General features: G+C 48.2%; 2 protein-coding genes across 4 annotated transcripts; both read left to right on the top strand.

The window, feature by feature from the left end:
* Positions 1-475: 475 nt before the first annotated feature.
* Positions 476-10,413, top strand: filip1b (filamin A interacting protein 1b). 3 transcript variants are annotated; one of them, XR_004342125.1, is made up of 7 exons: positions 476-732; positions 3,393-3,684; positions 4,938-5,111; positions 5,668-5,846; positions 6,239-8,867; positions 8,936-9,132; positions 9,987-10,095. XR_004342125.1 is itself a non-coding variant. In XM_032584842.1 (7 exons), the coding sequence occupies exons 2-7, from the start codon at positions 3,400-3,402 to the stop codon at positions 10,161-10,163; spliced, it is 3,540 nt and encodes a 1,179-aa protein (XP_032440733.1). In that variant the 5' UTR covers positions 476-732; positions 3,393-3,399; the 3' UTR covers positions 10,164-10,413. The 3 variants fall into 3 exon arrangements, 2 of the variants coding, with proteins under 2 accessions (XP_032440733.1, XP_032440734.1); XM_032584842.1 differs by having other exon boundaries at positions 8,936-9,031; positions 9,987-10,413; XM_032584843.1 differs by lacking the exon at positions 8,936-9,132 and having other exon boundaries at positions 478-732; positions 9,987-10,413.
* Positions 10,414-11,081: 668 nt separating this feature from the next.
* Positions 11,082-15,477, top strand: LOC116733929 (cell cycle control protein 50A-like). Its single transcript, XM_032584960.1, has 7 exons — positions 11,082-11,511; positions 12,402-12,521; positions 12,592-12,699; positions 12,776-12,863; positions 12,939-13,085; positions 13,694-13,900; positions 14,009-15,477. Exons 1-7 carry the CDS (start codon positions 11,257-11,259, stop codon positions 14,200-14,202), a joined length of 1,119 nt encoding a protein of 372 aa, XP_032440851.1. The 5' UTR covers positions 11,082-11,256; the 3' UTR covers positions 14,203-15,477.
* The last annotated feature ends 614 nt before the right edge of the window (positions 15,478-16,091 follow it).

Consider the following 16,091-nt stretch of genomic DNA (forward strand, 5'->3'; position numbering starts at 1 on the left):
AATTGGTAAATATTAAATTTGATCTCAATACTCTTGAGGATTTCTTGGATAGTTCCTTTAGATTTTTACTTGAATACATGATGCTAAAGCAGCGATGTTCCTCGCTGTGGTTCTGTTTTTATCTGTGATTCTGCTCTGATTGTTGTCATGTTGTTAATTATTGTCCGTAATGTCTTTCCATATTCTGGTGTTGTTAAGATCTTTCCATAGCGATTCATTCCTTTGTATTGAATAATTAAAATGCGTTTTTAAATAAGTCTGTGGTCTGACTGTAGTTCCGTGGCTGACAGGAGGGGGCGCTGCAACTCAGGACTCTGCTGCCCAAAGATATGCCTTTTTAAAAAGCAAAGAGGAAATAGTTTGAAAACATTGAAAATAGTTGAAGTTAGATCCAGTTTCAGAGCAGAGAGCAGATTTCTCACTAAGGAGGAGGAGGAGGAGGGGGAAGAGGAGGAGGAGGAGGAGGAGGAAGGCTGCTGATATCCAGCTGTCTGGAAAAGCCTGGGTCAGTGTTCCGCTGCCGGGCTGAGAGAATCGGTTAAATTTAGAGCAGAATCACCGCTGATGACCTCAACCAGCCGCCGTGAGTTCGGCCGGACGTCCTGAGGTCCAGAAAGTACCGGGCTGGACCCGCGGAGCTGCGCCACCTCCACCTGTCTGAGACGGGACCGCAGTCCGGACTGAACACAGCAGGCGGTTCCGAAGGTTTGGATCGATCAGAGGGCAGAACAGGTGAGTGGTTCTGGTGGTTTTGGAGCGGCGGAAGATAATAATAATAATAATAATAATAATAATAATAATAATAATAAAGTAGTCAACTCTGCTTCTGTCTCCTTATTATCTGGTTGAACTAATGGTACCAGACCGGTTCTGGTTGGTTCTTTTAGCAGAACAACAGAAGTGATGAGAAGTTCTGTAAGGAAAACTAACAGAACCAATAGGACCCAAACAGCGGGTGGAACCAGAACCCTGCTGGACCGGGTCAGATCAGAGAGGTTTGGGTTTCCCAGCTCCAGCCTCCTCCCAGAGGGTTTCCACGCTGGACCCGTCCAGAACCGGCCCGCTGATAAACACCATGAGATCACCGCTCTAATTCGGTACCGTTGCCCCGCTGTTTGGGTCATAACAGCTGGTTGCCATGGCAGCAGGCTCAGTGTCTGTCACCCGGCGGGTCCAGCCGGATCTCTGTGGGAGTGATGAAGAGGAAGTCCGGATTCTTCCTCAGCTCTGGCTGAAGTCCCAGTTAAATCACGGAGATTTCTCAGCTTCCTCACACATTTAAAGGGCCAGTGTCGTTAGAAATGGATGTTTTCTGATTTTCTATGTTTGAGAAATCCTTTAGTCTCCATGGCAACCATTCAGCTGCACTTAACACCTGGATGGACGTAGCCCCGCCTTCGAGGCGCAGCTCCTCCCCCACTCAGATCCTTCAGACTAGCCAGCAGCAATTAGCAAACAGCTGCTGAGCTCGTTATAGGAGCAACGCTGGTAAAAATCTTATAGGGTTAAAGAGGAGCCATGTTGGGACGACTTCCTGGAGGCGGAGCTTCAGAAAGAGCAGGAGCTTCTTAAAGAGACACAGACACAATTTGAAGATTTTAAATCAGGATTGAAATGTCTTTTAAATCATGTTTGATATGTAATATTTTTATAACAACATGATACTGGCCCTTTAAGAGGATCACAGGTCACCATCAGAGAGCAGGCTGACTGCTCTTCCTCTTCTGTTGTTTCCTTTCATAACTTTTACAGACAGAACCAGTTGGCACGGCAACGGGCCTCCAGGTTTCACCCATTGACCTCTGACCTTCTAGGTTCACCCAGCGCAATGAGCTCTGGGTCACAGAATGAGATCACAGATGGATGTTTCAGCCTGGTCCTGTTAGCAGGTTCACCTGGTTCTGGTTCTGGTTCTGGATGATCCGGGTCCAAACATCTTCCTCCTCCTCTTCCTCGGTCCTGGAGGAAAGTGATCTCATGGTGAAGGCCTTGACTCCTCTGAACCCCAGACGGAGCGGTTCTGGTCTGTCGGACCGGGCCTGGGAAAGTTCCCCGGGCCCCCAGGGAGCGCCAGCTCATGGTGTTGGCTCAGTACGGCGAGCAGCAGCTGGACCCGTGTGAAGCGCCTCGGTTTCTTCTTCTCTGACCAACAGCTGCAGCAGAGAGACGGGTTGGTCAGGAAGGTCCGGTTCCTCTGACCCGGTTCCTCTGATCCGGTTCCTCTGACCCGGTTCCTCTGACCCGGTTCCTCTGATCCGGTTCCTCTGACCTGGTTCCTCTGACCCGGTTCCGTTGACCCGATCCTCTGATCCGGTTCCTCTGACCCGGTTCCTTAAAGTTGCGCAGTCAGAAATGAACTGGACCCCTCTGAGTTATTCGAGGTTCATATTTTCAACCAGGTTTATTTTTGTTTTCCTCAATAAAAACATAATTTATGAAACAAACAATAAATAATAATCATCAACCCTCGGTGTTTTTTATTTTTTTATCATCGTTGTGAGCCTAGCTACATATTAATCCATCTGGAAAGAGGTTAAACTGGAACCAGTTCAGACTGGGAGGACCTGGACTTCAGTCCACTGGTTGAACTGGTCCCAGTGGAAATCTAAGAATTACAATTTTTGCCTTAAACATAAAAAATTAAAGACAAGAAACAAATAAACCCTAATAGGGCTTTTTTTTTTTTTTTTACCCCTCCAGGGGGTCTTTTTGTGGGCTCTAGTGTCCCTTATATGATAGTGGGCTGACGGGAAAGGAGAGGGGGGAAGACATGCGGCAAATGTTGTCAGGTCCGGGAGTCGAACCCGCAACGGCCGCGTCGAGGGCTCAAGGCCTCCAAATACGGGTCGCGCTAACCGCTACGCCACCACGGCACGCCCAATAGGGCATATTTTGTGTTAACTGCAGTTTGTTTAATTTCATGGTGTTGGTCTCCTAGCAGCAGTAAGCTCTGGTTCCCAGTGCTAACTGGGAGCCAAACTGGTCTGGTGTTGCTCCTCATGTTGTTGTTGTGATATTTTTATGTTGGTATTCCAGAGTAAAAATAGACGCTGCAGATGCCGTTCCAGCTAAAAGCAGCCGGATACGATCCAGTCGTCTTCAGTTACCGGCAGCAGATCAGAACCCAGAAGTATTCTCACCCGGCCGGTTCTTCTCTCTTTACGCTTTCGGGTCTCAGCGTCTCGTCCTGGATGGACCGGTTTCGCTCTGCAGGGTGTGAATACTTCTGGTTCTGTGAATGACCTGGTCGTCTCGTCAGGTTTAGAATATAAAGTCATCCAGGTTATGTGGAGAGGTGATGAGCAGTCAGTATCTGCTGTGGATTAATGCCTTAGATTAGAACGTCTTCATCTGCTGAATGAAGCTGCCTGGTTCTTTCTGCTTCCCTGCAGATGAGAAATGCGATCCAGGAGCTGCAGCACCGCAGGTCCAGAGGATGGACGCATCCAGACGCACGGCAAGGCCTTCACCAAGCAGCAACAGGTGGAGGAGGGGGAGAAAGAAGCACCAGAGGTGATGAAGAGGAGGAAGAAAATCCAAAAACAGGAGAAAGATGGCCGAACGGCCACGACGCAGTCAGGAGACAAAACTGCAAAATGTCCAGAGAGCTGCAGGACGAATCCTCCGGACCCGACCAGAACCGACCTGCTGCAGCTGCTGGGGATCATGGAGGGGGAGCTGCAGGTAGCACAGCTGGGGTAAAACAGCTGGAGGGCAAAACAGCTGCAGGTAGCACAGCTGGGGTAAAACAGCTGCAGGTAGCACAGCTAGGGTAAAACAGCTGGAGGGTAAAACAGCTGCAGGTAGCACAGCTGGGGTAAAACAGCTGGAGGGCAAAACAGCTGCAGGTAGCACAGCTGGGGTAAAACAGCTGCAGGTAGCACAGCTAGGGTAAAACAGCTGGGGTAAAACAGCTGGAGGGTAAAACAGCTGGGGGGGTTTTGACTGTTTGTGGATTTTTTAATCTGAAATATTCTAAAGAAAATCCCAAAGCATAATGCTGACACGCGATTGGCTGGCCTTTCTTTTCCTTGATGCTGATTGGCTGAAGACCGGATGTTAGCTTGTGCATTAGCGTCCAGGTCAACGTGTCTCTGCTGGTTCAGCAGCTGCCAGATTAAACCTCAACCTGGATTTTATTCAGTTATTTGCATAATAAATTAAAAACTTCCCAATAATTTTTACCACAGTTGTTAAAGAAATGCTCCTTTAAGATGGCTGAAAAGCCGCCATGTTGAGAAACATTTGACTCCCAGCTGGTCTGCACTTCCTGCCGCTGCAGCCTGTTTCCTGTCTGAGATGAATTATGATGATTATTGTGATTTTTATTGGAATTTTGACTTTAATCATTTTGGGTTTTAAATATTTCAAATGTTTTTAGTCACAGTGTTAAATGTTCTTTAGGTGATGATGAATGGAAACATGGCTGCACAGTGGCGCAGTTGGTAGCACTGTTGCCTTGCAGCAAGAAGGTCCTGGGTTCGATTCCCGGCCCGGGGTCTTTCTGCATGAAGTTTGCATGTTCTCCCTGTGCATGCGTGGGTTCTCTCCGGGTACTCCGGTACTCCGGCTTCCTCCCACAGTCCAAAAACATGACCGTCAGGTTAATTGGTCTCTCTAAATTCTCCCTGTGTGAATGGTTGTGTGTCCCGTACGTCTCTGTGTTGCCCTGCGACAGACTGGCGACCTGTCCAGGGTGACCCCGCCTCTCGCCTGGAACGTAGCTGGAGAGGCAGCAGCTCCTCCTGACCCCATTAGGGACAAGGGTGAACAGAAAATGGATGGATGGATGAATGGAAACATATGATAGAAACACAGAGATCGACTGATTGATTATCTGGTTGATTGATTGATTCTGTTTCTGTCGGACTCTTCTCGATGTTCCGGTTTCTCTTTCCTCCGGATCAGAACCGATCTGAGCTGTTTTCTGTCCTCAGGCCCGGGATGATGTCATCGGGCTGCTGCGGTCCGACAGAACCGGACCGGAGACCCTGGAGGCCCACTATGGCTCTGCTGCCCCCTGCAGGCCGCTGCAGGCGCTGCAGAGGGACGCGGCTCTTCTCCATGGCAACCAGCGCACAGAGGACGTGTATGAGAGGCCGATGGCTGAGGTCAGAATGTCAAAGCGGGTCTGGCTGTCTCCTTCCAGCTGATTGGTCACTTTGACCCGGTCCGGTTCTGATTGGTTTAGATGTTTGTCTTCACATTCTGAGCTAAACTTCAAAAAAGCCCTCAGCATGATGCTGCCACCACCGTACTTGGCAGTTGGTATCATTTTTTTATTGGTCGATTTTTAAAATTTATGTTTAAATTATTTATTTTGTTTATTTTTTATTTGTTACAAATATTTCAATTTAATTTTATTAATTCTGTATGTTTTTTCCTTTTTTATTTATTTTTTGTATTATTTTTACTTTTTTAATATTTTTCATATTTGTTCTTTTAAGTTTTTTCTTATTTGTTATTCTTTTATTTTCTTTCTTTATTTTTATTTTTTCAAAGACTATTTGTTATTTATTAAACAGAATTAAATTAACGGTGTGGTCCAAAGCTGCAGCAGGCTCCCCAGGCTCTCTGGAGCTGCCAGTTCCGGCGTGGGAACCGGACCGGACCGGACCAAACCGGACCGGGCGGATTGTGCTGACAGGCTCTCGTCTGGTCCTGCAGCTGGACCGTCTGGAGGACAAGCAGAAGGAGACGTACAGGCGGATGCTGGAGCAGCTGCTGCTGGCGGAGAAATGCCACCGCCGCACCGTCATGGAGCTGGACGGCGAGAAGCGGAAACACGCCGACTTCATCAACAAGAGCGACGACTTCACCAACCTGCTGGAGCAGGAGAGGGAGAGGTGAGCGCAGCGCCTGCTTATGCCTGGGGCCGGCTGAGCTCAGCTGATTTATGAGCTTCTAGTTGTCCAGAACTCCTGATCCGAAGAGACGAACCGGAACCGGAGCAAAGATCCGGCTCCAAACCGGATCTGAAGCTCTGAAGCAGCTGTTGTTGCTTCGCTGCGTTTAGTTCAGTTCAATTTAAATTCTATTAAATTAATTTAAAATATTAATTACATTTTTTAAATATTCAATTTTAATTTCATCTTTTGTGATTTAATTTCCTTTTAAATTAATTAATTAAAATTAATACATTTTAAATTAATTTAACATTTTCCATTTATTAATTTAAGATTTAATTGAAGGACTCTGTCTTGGCCCGGTTCGGTCCGCTGATGTTTTCCTTCCTCAGACTGAAGCAGCTGCTGGAGCAGGAGAAGGTCCTGCAGGCCCGGCGGGACCAGCAGCACCGCAGGAGGCTGCAGGAGCTGCAGGACCAGCTGGGGAAGCTCAGGTCCTTCACTCTGCTGCTGGCGGACGAGCGGCAGCTGCACGTCGAACACATCGACCAGCAGAACCAGAAGATCCAGGATCTCAGCCAGAAGCTGCGGGACCGGGAGCAGCGGCTGGCTGTGACCAGCGACGCCGCCCTGCAGGACGGGCAGAAGGCGCTGCGCCTGGAGGCGGAGCTGGAGGCCCAACAGGCGACGTTCAGGCAGGAGAACCAAGACCTGCTGGCCAAGATGGCCGACCAGGAGTCCCAGAACCAGCAGCTGAGGCTGAAGCTGGACGGGCTGGCGCAGAGGGCCGGGGAGCTGCAGGAGAGGAACGCCCTGCTGCAGAAATCGGAGGAGGACCTGCAGCAGCTGAGAGAGAAGATCAGCAGCGGAGAGCGCGGGAACTCCTCGCTCACCGCAGAGCTGGAGAACCTGAGGAAGAAAGTCCTGGAGATGGAGGGCAAAGACGAGGAGATCACCAAGACCGAGACGATGTGCAGGGAGCTGAGGAACCGGCTGCAGGACCAGCAGAACCGCAACCAGGAGCTGCGGCTGCAGGTGGACGGCCTCCAGAAGAGGATGGCGGAGCTGGAGAGGCTGGAGGCGGCGTTCGGCAGGAGCCGGACGGAGAGCGCCCAGCTGCACCAAAACCTGGAGAAGGAGAGGAAGGTGGTGAAAGACCTGGGCACAGACCTGGAACGGCTTCGGACTCGGCTGAAGGAGCTGGAGTCGTCCGAGTCCAAGCTGGAGACAAACGAGTTGGCCCTCAGAGAGGAACTGCTGAAGCTGAAGTCCTTCACCGTCATCCTGGCGGACGAGAGGAAGACGATGGGGGAGCGGCTGAAGCAGGAGGAGCAGAAACACGAAGACTTGAGTACGATGCTGAAGGCAGAGCAAGGGAAGGTCACGGAAGTTACCGAGAAGCTGATAGAGGAGAGCAAGAAGTTCTTCAAGTTCAAGTCAGAGACAGAAGTCCAGCTGGAAGGTCTGACTCTGGAGAGGGAGGAGCTCCGATCGATGCTGAGGAACAGCGAGGAAGAGCGTGACGAACTGAACGAGAAGCTGAAGAAGATGAGAGCAGACAGACTGGAGGAGACGGAAAACAGAGACCGAGAAGAAGACAACCGAGTCCAGAAGCTCACCACCGAGATAGAGAGGCTTAGAGGCCGGCTGGAGCAGCTGCAGGTGGTGGAGGGAGACCTGATGAGGTCAGAGGACGAGTACGACCTGCTGGAGAAGAAGTTCAGACACGAGCAGGACCGAGCAAACACGCTGTCCAACCTGGTGGACGAGATGAAGGCTCAGGTGGCCAGGAGCAAAGCAGTGGAGCGAGGTGAGGCCAAGAGTCTGGAGGCCCAGCTGAGGATCCGCTGCAAGGTGGAGGAGGCCAAGACCAGAGAGCTGCGGGTCGAAGTCCTAGCGCTCAAGGAGAAAATCCACGACCTCATGAACAAGGAGGACCAGCTCTCCCAGCTGCAGGTGGATTTCTCCGTCCTCCAGCAGAGGTTCCTGGAGGAAGGAGAGAAGAAGAGGCGCCTGAGTGTGGATGTGGAGAACCTCGCCAGGGAGCTGGAGGCCTCGAAGCGCTACAGCCGAGCCCTGAGGCCCGGTGTGAACGGCAGGAGGATGGTGGACGTCCCTGTCACCTCCACAGCGGTCCAAACGGAGTCAAACGGGTCGGCCGAGGATGAGACCGCAGCCGGATTCATCCGGAAATCCGTTCAGGAGGAGAACCACCTCATGAACAACCTCAGACAACATGGCCTGAAGAGGCCCGCGGTTCTGGATCGATACCCTCCGGCGTCAGCAGACCATGGAGGGAGACCCTCAATGCCCTGGATGGGCAAGAAGGAGGCCGTCACGCCGACTCAGACCAGAGGTTCCTCATCAATGTCCCCGAATCTGGGACGACCTCTTCACATCCGTGTGACACCAGACCACGGGACGAGCACGGCCACCCTGGAGATCACCAGCCCGCGGTCTGAGGACTTCTTCTCCAGCACGACCATCATCCCAACGCTTGGTCTTCAGCAGCCTCGCATCACCATAGTCCCCAAACCCTCAACTGTCTGCACTGTAAGCGGAGATCCTGATCGGGTCAAGTCTCCAGTTACGATCACCAGCATCTCCAGGACCAAGAGTCCAGAAAAGCCCCACAGCATTGCTGGGGTCCTGCAGTCGCCGGTGTCCATCATCACAGTCAGCACCACCCCGGTAGCCGAGGTGTGTGCTTCCTCCGACCCTCACGAGAGCACCACCAGGCGGACGCTGATCAAGATGACCTCCGAGAAACCACCAGAGAGGAAGTTCAACAGCAACATCGTAACGACAGAGGACAACAAGATCCACATCCACCTGGGCTCCCAGTTCCAGAGGAGCTCTGAGGGCAGCAGCAGTCCTCTGCTGACCCTCAGACCAACAGGAAGTAGCTGCGACTGCCAGGAAACTGGAACGGTGCTCCGCTCCCCGCGCCTGAACAAGATGACCAGCAGTATAACCATCAACCCTGTCACCTCTGCAGCGTCCAGACCCACGCAGCCTCTGGTGAGTGTCTGAAGATCTCGAGTGACATCTGATCTTCTGACACTTCAAATGATTCTGAATTGTTTCAGGTGACTGAGGATTCTGCAGGTATCAGATGGTGTCAGGACCAAAACACACTGGATCCGTTTTGGCATCCAATCCGATGGAAAGTTCGGTCTGACAATATACGCAGCAATTAGAAGACGTTAAAGTCAGTGGGTCCTCACAGACCACTAGCGATTTCCTACAACAACATCTCCGACTGCCCAACCACCCGAAACATCAGGTCTATTTTTGTTGAAACTACGCAACAATTAGAACAAGTTAAAGTCCATGAGGCCTTGTTAGCCACTGCTAGCCATTCCCTGTGACAGCATCTCCAACTGCCCAACCAAAGGAGACCTGGGGTCTATTTTTGTCGGACAGTTGACGGTCCAACTGATGGACCAAGCAAGACCTTTGGTCTATTTTTGTTGAAACCTTGTAGCAGTTAGAATAAAGTCATTGTGACCTTGCTAGCTACTGCTAGCCATTCCATGTGACTGCGTCTCAGGTTGACTGACCATGACAGACCTTGGGTGTGTTTTGGTTGGACGGTTGGCAACTGCATCTTCGACTGTCTGACCAAGATGGAGCGGGAGTCATATTTAGGCCCTGAATTTGATGGGAATGTCATGAGTGAGAGAAGAACTTAGAACGGTAGAAAAGTAAGATGCAGAAGTACAGCACAAGAGAGAAATGGAGATCTTATGTGAACATTTTTGAGTTTTACTTCCAGACCGTGTTGTTTATGCTAACAGAGTTTCATTGACACATGGTGGGTATCAACATGGCTGAAATGAGTGCTTTAGTGCTTCATCAGTAGCTTCCACTTATTGCTGTGTTGGTATAACTTGTTAGCGTTAGCAGAGCTAATGTTTATGATTAGTGCTTTATAGTTAGCAGATAGCTTTTTAGTTAGCGGTGCCCACCACTGGTCGTTAGCTTGAAATGTGGAACACGCTAACAAAATCTACTGCTGGTAACTGCTTAAAACTTTACGTGAAAAGTCCAGTACTATCCCTTTAAGAGGCTCGGGTCTTCAAGGTTTCTCCATCCAGGACCTGTGTCTCCTGTTCATCCTGGGTTTTATGTTTTCAGCTCAGTTCAGATATGCAGTCGGCTCCGAGCGCAGCCTCACGGATCCCTGTGCAGCTCAACGGGAAGACGGTTGTGGGTGTGTCCGCTGTGACGAGGTTGGAGTCTCGGGCCGAAGGCCAGGCGATGAAGATCGAGCTGAGGAAGTCGACGGTGTGCAGCTCGGCAGGAAAGAGCTGAGAACCTGATGAGGATCCGCTCCCAGCAAGTGGCTCCGGCTGCTCATCAGTCCCTTCTTCGGTTTGCTGCTTTGAACGGACGCAGATCCCAGCCTGGTTCTGTTGGGTTCTGTTTGCACCGTCGCCATGCTGCCATCACTGTTCCTGTTTGATGCCGTGCAGCTTCGCTGCTGCTCGTGCAGGTTTAGACTTCCAGAGGTACCGTGAAACATTTCTGACCAGAACCAAATAAACTGTTTATCTAAACTTCAGCTTCTTTCTCTTGTCTCAGCTCTCTGAGTCAAACCTCATGGTGAACGACTTTAACATGTTCACCTTTCTTAATTTTAAATCAAGTGGCTTTTTAAGCCACACATTTCGGGTAAATCGAAACTAAATTAATTTAGCTATTTTGTCTGACTGAAATCGTCCATAAAAATGTCCAAAAACGCGCGAATGTATGTTAATTCATCACACAGATTAGTGCTGCATATTTTGTATTTAGTTTGTCAGTTTGTTACATTTTATTTCAGCAAATATTTCTTTAGTCAAGTACAATATTTTGAACAGATCATCACTGTTTAAGTCAGTATAATTATTTTGATGTTTCAATTAATTAAAATTTTTCATTTTTTCATCATTTATTAGTTTTACTGCTTTATGTGTCCCATAACTGCAGCTACATTATTTATATAGTTTTGATTGACTTTAAATCATTTTTCTGAATTTTATATTCTGTTTGTATTTTTACTTTAATCTATGGAGGAGATATAGGGGTCACTGAAAAGGGAATTCTGAGATGTAAGTCAGAATTTAATTGCGTCTTTTATTTAAAGTCCATTTTAATTATTATTTTTTTCGGCTTTGGTGTTTTGTTATTTTAAGTTTCTAATTGCAGATTTATTAACCGTATTACCAAAACGAGCCAGAAGATGGCGCTTTTGAGACAGAAAACAAACACTGTCCTTATCTGGACGGCAGGGGGCAGCACTGGACCTAGAGAAGTAGGAGGAAGACGTTGGTTGCTGCTGTGATTTTATAACAATGCTTTGAATCCGACAGTTTAACGGTCAACAATTGTTTTATAAACCTCTCACTGGAAACAACCGCGGACAATGATGGCCTCCAGCTACAAAGACGAGGACGGACACATCACCGTGTCGGGGTCCGGAGCCGCGGCCGGGGCCGGGGGCGGCTCTCTGCGGAGCAAGAAGCCTGAAAACACCGCTTTCAAGCAGCAGAGACTCCCGGCCTGGCAGCCCATCCTGACCGCAGGGACCGTCCTGCCAGCCTTCTTCATCATCGGCCTCATGTTCATCCCCATCGGCATCGGCCTCTACGTGACGTCCAACAACATCAAGGAGTTCGAGGTAGCCATGTTTGCTAGAGAATCAACAGAAACCGTTAATCAACCCAGTGACGCGCTGTTGCAGCCCAACCAAACTCCGCTCAGAAATCTGGTGTTTTAGAGGCATTTCTTCCTGGCCGGTTTAAACAGCTCTCTCTGTTGGAAAGTGAACATTTGTTTCGAAGACTTGGCTCCTCCGGATGATTCCGCAAAAAGAAAAGAAAAACATAATTAACACCAAAGATATTAGCCGAACTTTAAGAAACTTGCAACCAGACTTCGAAAATATGGCATTTTAGTGACATTTTATTCCAATTTATTTAATAAAACACGCCCTTTATTACAATTTCATAAAGATTTATTTAAAACACTGTTATTCTTGATGATTCGGCATAAATAAAAAATTTCAAACATTAGCATCAAAGCCCTAAGACCAAGTTTTAAAAAATTGTCAACCAAACACCGTCCAGAATGTTGGTGTTTTAGTGACATTTCTTTCCTTTGTACAGTGGTATGAACATTAATTTAAAATACTGTGTCCTGTTCTTATTTTTATGGATTGAACCAGCTCTCTATTTACTGTTTCTAAGGAGGATTTGACAAATAGAAATAAAATAAAAACTGAATCCTTCAACGAAGCTCCATTTTTTCTGTCTTTGTAAAACATTCTCTTTATCACATCTGCATAAAGATTTCTTTAGAAAGCTGAGGTCCTCTGGATGATTTGGCAAAATTTTAAATGAAAAACATAATTAACAGTAAAGCCAAGTTTTAAAATGTTTCAACAAACTCCATCCAAAAATCCTTCATGTTAGTGACGATGTGTGTCTGGTATGTAGTGCAGCTACTGGGTTATAAAGTTTCAGGTCCATGATGCTGAGTGATTATGTACTGTGTGTTTTGTAACTCCAGATCGATTACACGGGAGTCGAAATGTCCAGTCCGTGTTTTACCTGCGCCCAGAACTTCAGCTGGAACGGCACCAAGCCGTGCACCTGCTCCGTCCCCTTCCACCTGGACCAGCCGTACGAAGTAAGACCCGCTGCTTTCCGGGTCAAAGCCCGCTGCAGCCGGGGCATAACCGTCTCTCTTCCACCCGCAGAGCAACGTCTTCATGTATTACGGACTCTCCAACTTCTACCAGAACCACCGGCGGTACGTCAAGTCCCGAGACGACAGCCAGCTGAACGGAAACGAGGAGTCCCTCAGGGTGAGGCTGCGCTGCTCAGGGCTCCCGACGTTCTGCTTCATCCAGCCGTTACGTTTATTTCTCTGCTTCCCAACAGAAACCCAGTAAGGAGTGCGAACCGTACGCCAAGCACGGCAACAAGCCCATCGCGCCGTGCGGCGCCATCGCGAACAGCATGTTTAACGGTGACGACTCAGAGTTTCCCCTCAGATCCGCTCCACATCTTCTCCTGAATTCATTCAATATTTGTATTTTTTTAGACTCACTGGAGCTGATTTACAACGACCCAAACGGCACGAAGGTCCAGATCCCGCTGACGGCCACGGGAATCGCCTGGTGGACGGACAAACACGTGAAGTTCAGGAATCCTGGAGCAGAAAACACGAACCTCACCGTCGTTTTCCAAGGTAACGAGCCGCTACTGATCTACTGGATCCAGATCTCTGCTTCTGATTCCGGAGGAATCAAAGTTGACAGAACCTGGTGAAACAACTGGACCGGCTGCAATACATCAGTTAATCACACCATATATTAAAATGAGATCAATAATTTCCTTTTACAGAAATGATTGTTTTTCTCTTTCTGCCGTTCTGCTGCTCTTCGTTTTTTCATTTTATTTCTTGTTTTGTTGATTTATTTTGGATATTTAAAATGTTTTCTAGTTCCAGAGTTAAATGTTCATTAGAATATAAAGTTTTTATTATTACGTCTTCATCATTATGTTAGTGGAAAATGGCTCCAAAACAACAATATCATCATTTATCAGAAAAACTTCTTGTTCGATTTATTTATCACTGTGAGAAATGTAAAGAAATAAAGTAAAATAACTCAAATGTAGAATATAATAATAGATTAGACCATCAGGTTGGTTTTGGTCTCTAAAGGCAAAATGAGATTTTCTGACATTTCACTCAAATTTCCATCGTAAACAAAATGTTTTGCTTTATACAAGTGGAATGTGGCTAAACTGGTGCTGACCCAGTCGCTGTTGACCTCTGACCTTCCTCCGGTTCAGGAACGACGCAGCCGGTGAACTGGCGCCGGCCCGTGTTCCAGCTGGACTCCGACCCGGACAACAACGGATTCATCAACGAGGATTTCATCGTGTGGATGCGGACCGCCGCCCTGCCCACGTTCCGGAAGCTGTACCGGATCATCCAGAGGCGGAGCAACGTGCATCCCACGCTGCCGCGCGGCAACTACACCCTGGAGGTGGTGTACAGTATCCTGACAGAGGTCAGAGGTCAGTTTGAGCTCTACCACAGTAATCCATGTTCCCAGTAGAAGCCCAGGTGGGATCCAGTCTTCCTCCTTAACGAGCGGATCCCAGATTATCCGGTGCGGAGCTTTGAGGGCCGGAAGCGGATGATCCTGAGCACCATCTCCTGGATGGGCGGGAAGAACCCGTTCCTGGGCATCGCCTACGTCAGCGTGGGCTCCGTCTGCTTCCTGCTGGGCGTCGTCCTCCTCATCATCCACCACAAATACGGCAACCACAACAGCGCCGCCGAGATCTCCCACTGAGAGCCGGGCCGGGCCGGGCCGGGCCAGTTCTGCTGCAGACAGCAGCGTTGAGGTTAAAATCAGCTTTTTTAGATCCTAACAACACGGCAGGGCGAGGTGGAGCAGGACAGGAAAACGAACCCGATAAGTTCTGGAGCGACCCACCGGGTCGCAGACGTAACGCCCCCACTGCAGGAACCAGGTCCGGCTACCAGAACCAACCCAGGTCGTTGGGATGGGTGGTCAGGAAGTCCGGTCGGTTCCGTTCTGACGCCTCAGTAAAATCAGTGCAGCTGCAGCAGTCTGTGCGCAGGGAGCTGGTTAATCCTTCTGACTGAAGCGTTCAGCGGTTCTGTTCTGACCCGGATGACCAGACAGCGCCTGCGGTTCTTTTGAAATGAACTTCCTCAGAGCTCAACAGAACCTCTGGGTTTAGTGAGTTTCTCTCTTTCATTCAGTTTGGAGACATTTTTATTTTTTGGTTTTAACGAGAAACTCATTTTCTTGTTGTACCGAGTTTTGGAATCATTTTCATGAGAAAGTTTTCTTGATTAGTGAGAAACTTTCTCCTCCTGGCGATAAAAAGCTTCTGGATCTGTTCCAGGATGGAAACGCTGTGAGACAAACGGATTTGAACCTTTTGGTTTTCTGCCCCGTTGTGAAGCTTCCTCCCATCCTGCAGGGGGCGCTAACCCCATCCAACTGTGAATGTTAGCGCTAGCGTTAGTAGAGTAGCTGAGGCAGCAACACCTGGTTAGATAAGGCTATAATAATAATAATAATAATCTGTCTGCAGAAACGCAGGATTATCATTTAAAGATAATTCCATCACATTTTGGTCATAAGTATTTCCAGCATTTAGATCCAGGAATTATCCAGGTCCATTCATCATTTCTTTACATTTTCCTTCTAATCAGTTTAATTTTAATTGTTTTTAAAAATTAATGTAGAAGAAAAAGCAGGAATAGACCCAGAAGAACCTAAAACTAAATGATTGATGTAGATTTATCAGAGAACAGCGATCTGTCTGAGCGGTTCTGGTCCTGGTTCTGGTTCTGGTCCTGGTTCCTGCGGTGGGTCTGAGCGTTGCGTTGCTGCATGTGATCACGGCGCTGCCGGCGTCTTGGTGCCTCGTCTTCACTTCCTGAAGCGATGACCTGATTAGACTCTGTGGTTCTTGGTGTCTCTGTGCTGCATGAACTAAATGCCTCTTTTGTTTCATTTCTGCACTGATGACGTTTGTTTTTAATATTATTGTTGCTTTAAATTAATAAATTCTTCATTTTTAAAACATGATTGTTGTTCCTTTGACTGCTCTTCATTTCCTGTCTGGAAAATGTCCTTCATCCACATCAGAGAGTGACGAAGACGAGGAGAAAGTTCCTCAGATTTGCAGCTTTTGGGCTTTAACCTGGAACATCTCACTGTCTGGTCGGGACTCGGAGGAAACCAGTTCCTCTTACTGGTCTGGACAGTTGAAACCTGCAATGTGAACAAAGTTCAATGGATTTCAAAATGGAATAAAGAAGTTTTTAGGAGGGAAAACTTTAGCTTTAACTGCTGGACTACAGAGAAATCTGGGCAGGAACGTTTCTGAAGCCTCCTTTCAGGATTCGGAGTGAATTAAAGTCCTGAACATCTAGAACTGAAATTAGAAAATGATCTGAAAGATTATTCACTTCAATCAGAAAGTAAAGCTCATGTGAAGCTTTTCCTCTCAGAGAGAAACAACTGGCGTTTATTCTGATGGTTCTGGTTCCGGGACATGAAAGCCTAAACTTTAGACCCACTGAACAGAATCTCCATTTTCTGTTCAGTTTCTGCTCAGTTCTGGGTCTGGGCTCCTTTTACTTGGAGGAGATCAGGCGTAGTTCTGCTGAGGTCTGGAAGTCCAGGAAACAATAAAACAC

This window comes from Xiphophorus hellerii, chromosome 15 (assembly GCF_003331165.1).
Source record: "Xiphophorus hellerii strain 12219 chromosome 15, Xiphophorus_hellerii-4.1, whole genome shotgun sequence".
NCBI lineage: Eukaryota > Metazoa > Chordata > Actinopteri > Cyprinodontiformes > Poeciliidae > Xiphophorus > Xiphophorus hellerii.

What these genes read in the sequence shown, in the direction of transcription:
- filip1b (XM_032584842.1), top strand. Translation starts at nt 3,400, where the DNA reads ATGCGATCCAGGAGCTGCAGCACCGCAGGTCCAGAGGATGGACGCATC. An exon ending in ATGAGAGGCCGATGGCTGAG is followed by an intron (nt 5,112 to 5,667) that starts GTCAGAATGTCA and finishes CTGGTCCTGCAG; the next exon opens with CTGGACCGTCTGGAGGACAA. An exon ending in CCAGACCCACGCAGCCTCTG is followed by an intron (nt 8,868 to 8,935) that starts GTGAGTGTCTGA and finishes GAATTGTTTCAG; the next exon opens with GTGACTGAGGATTCTGCAGG.
- LOC116733929 (XM_032584960.1), top strand. Translation starts at nt 11,257, where the DNA reads ATGATGGCCTCCAGCTACAAAGACGAGGACGGACACATCACCGTGTCG. An exon ending in CCTCACCGTCGTTTTCCAAG is followed by an intron (nt 13,086 to 13,693) that starts GTAACGAGCCGC and finishes CCTCCGGTTCAG; the next exon opens with GAACGACGCAGCCGGTGAAC. An exon ending in CACCCTGGAGGTGGTGTACA is followed by an intron (nt 13,901 to 14,008) that starts GTATCCTGACAG and finishes AGCGGATCCCAG; the next exon opens with ATTATCCGGTGCGGAGCTTT.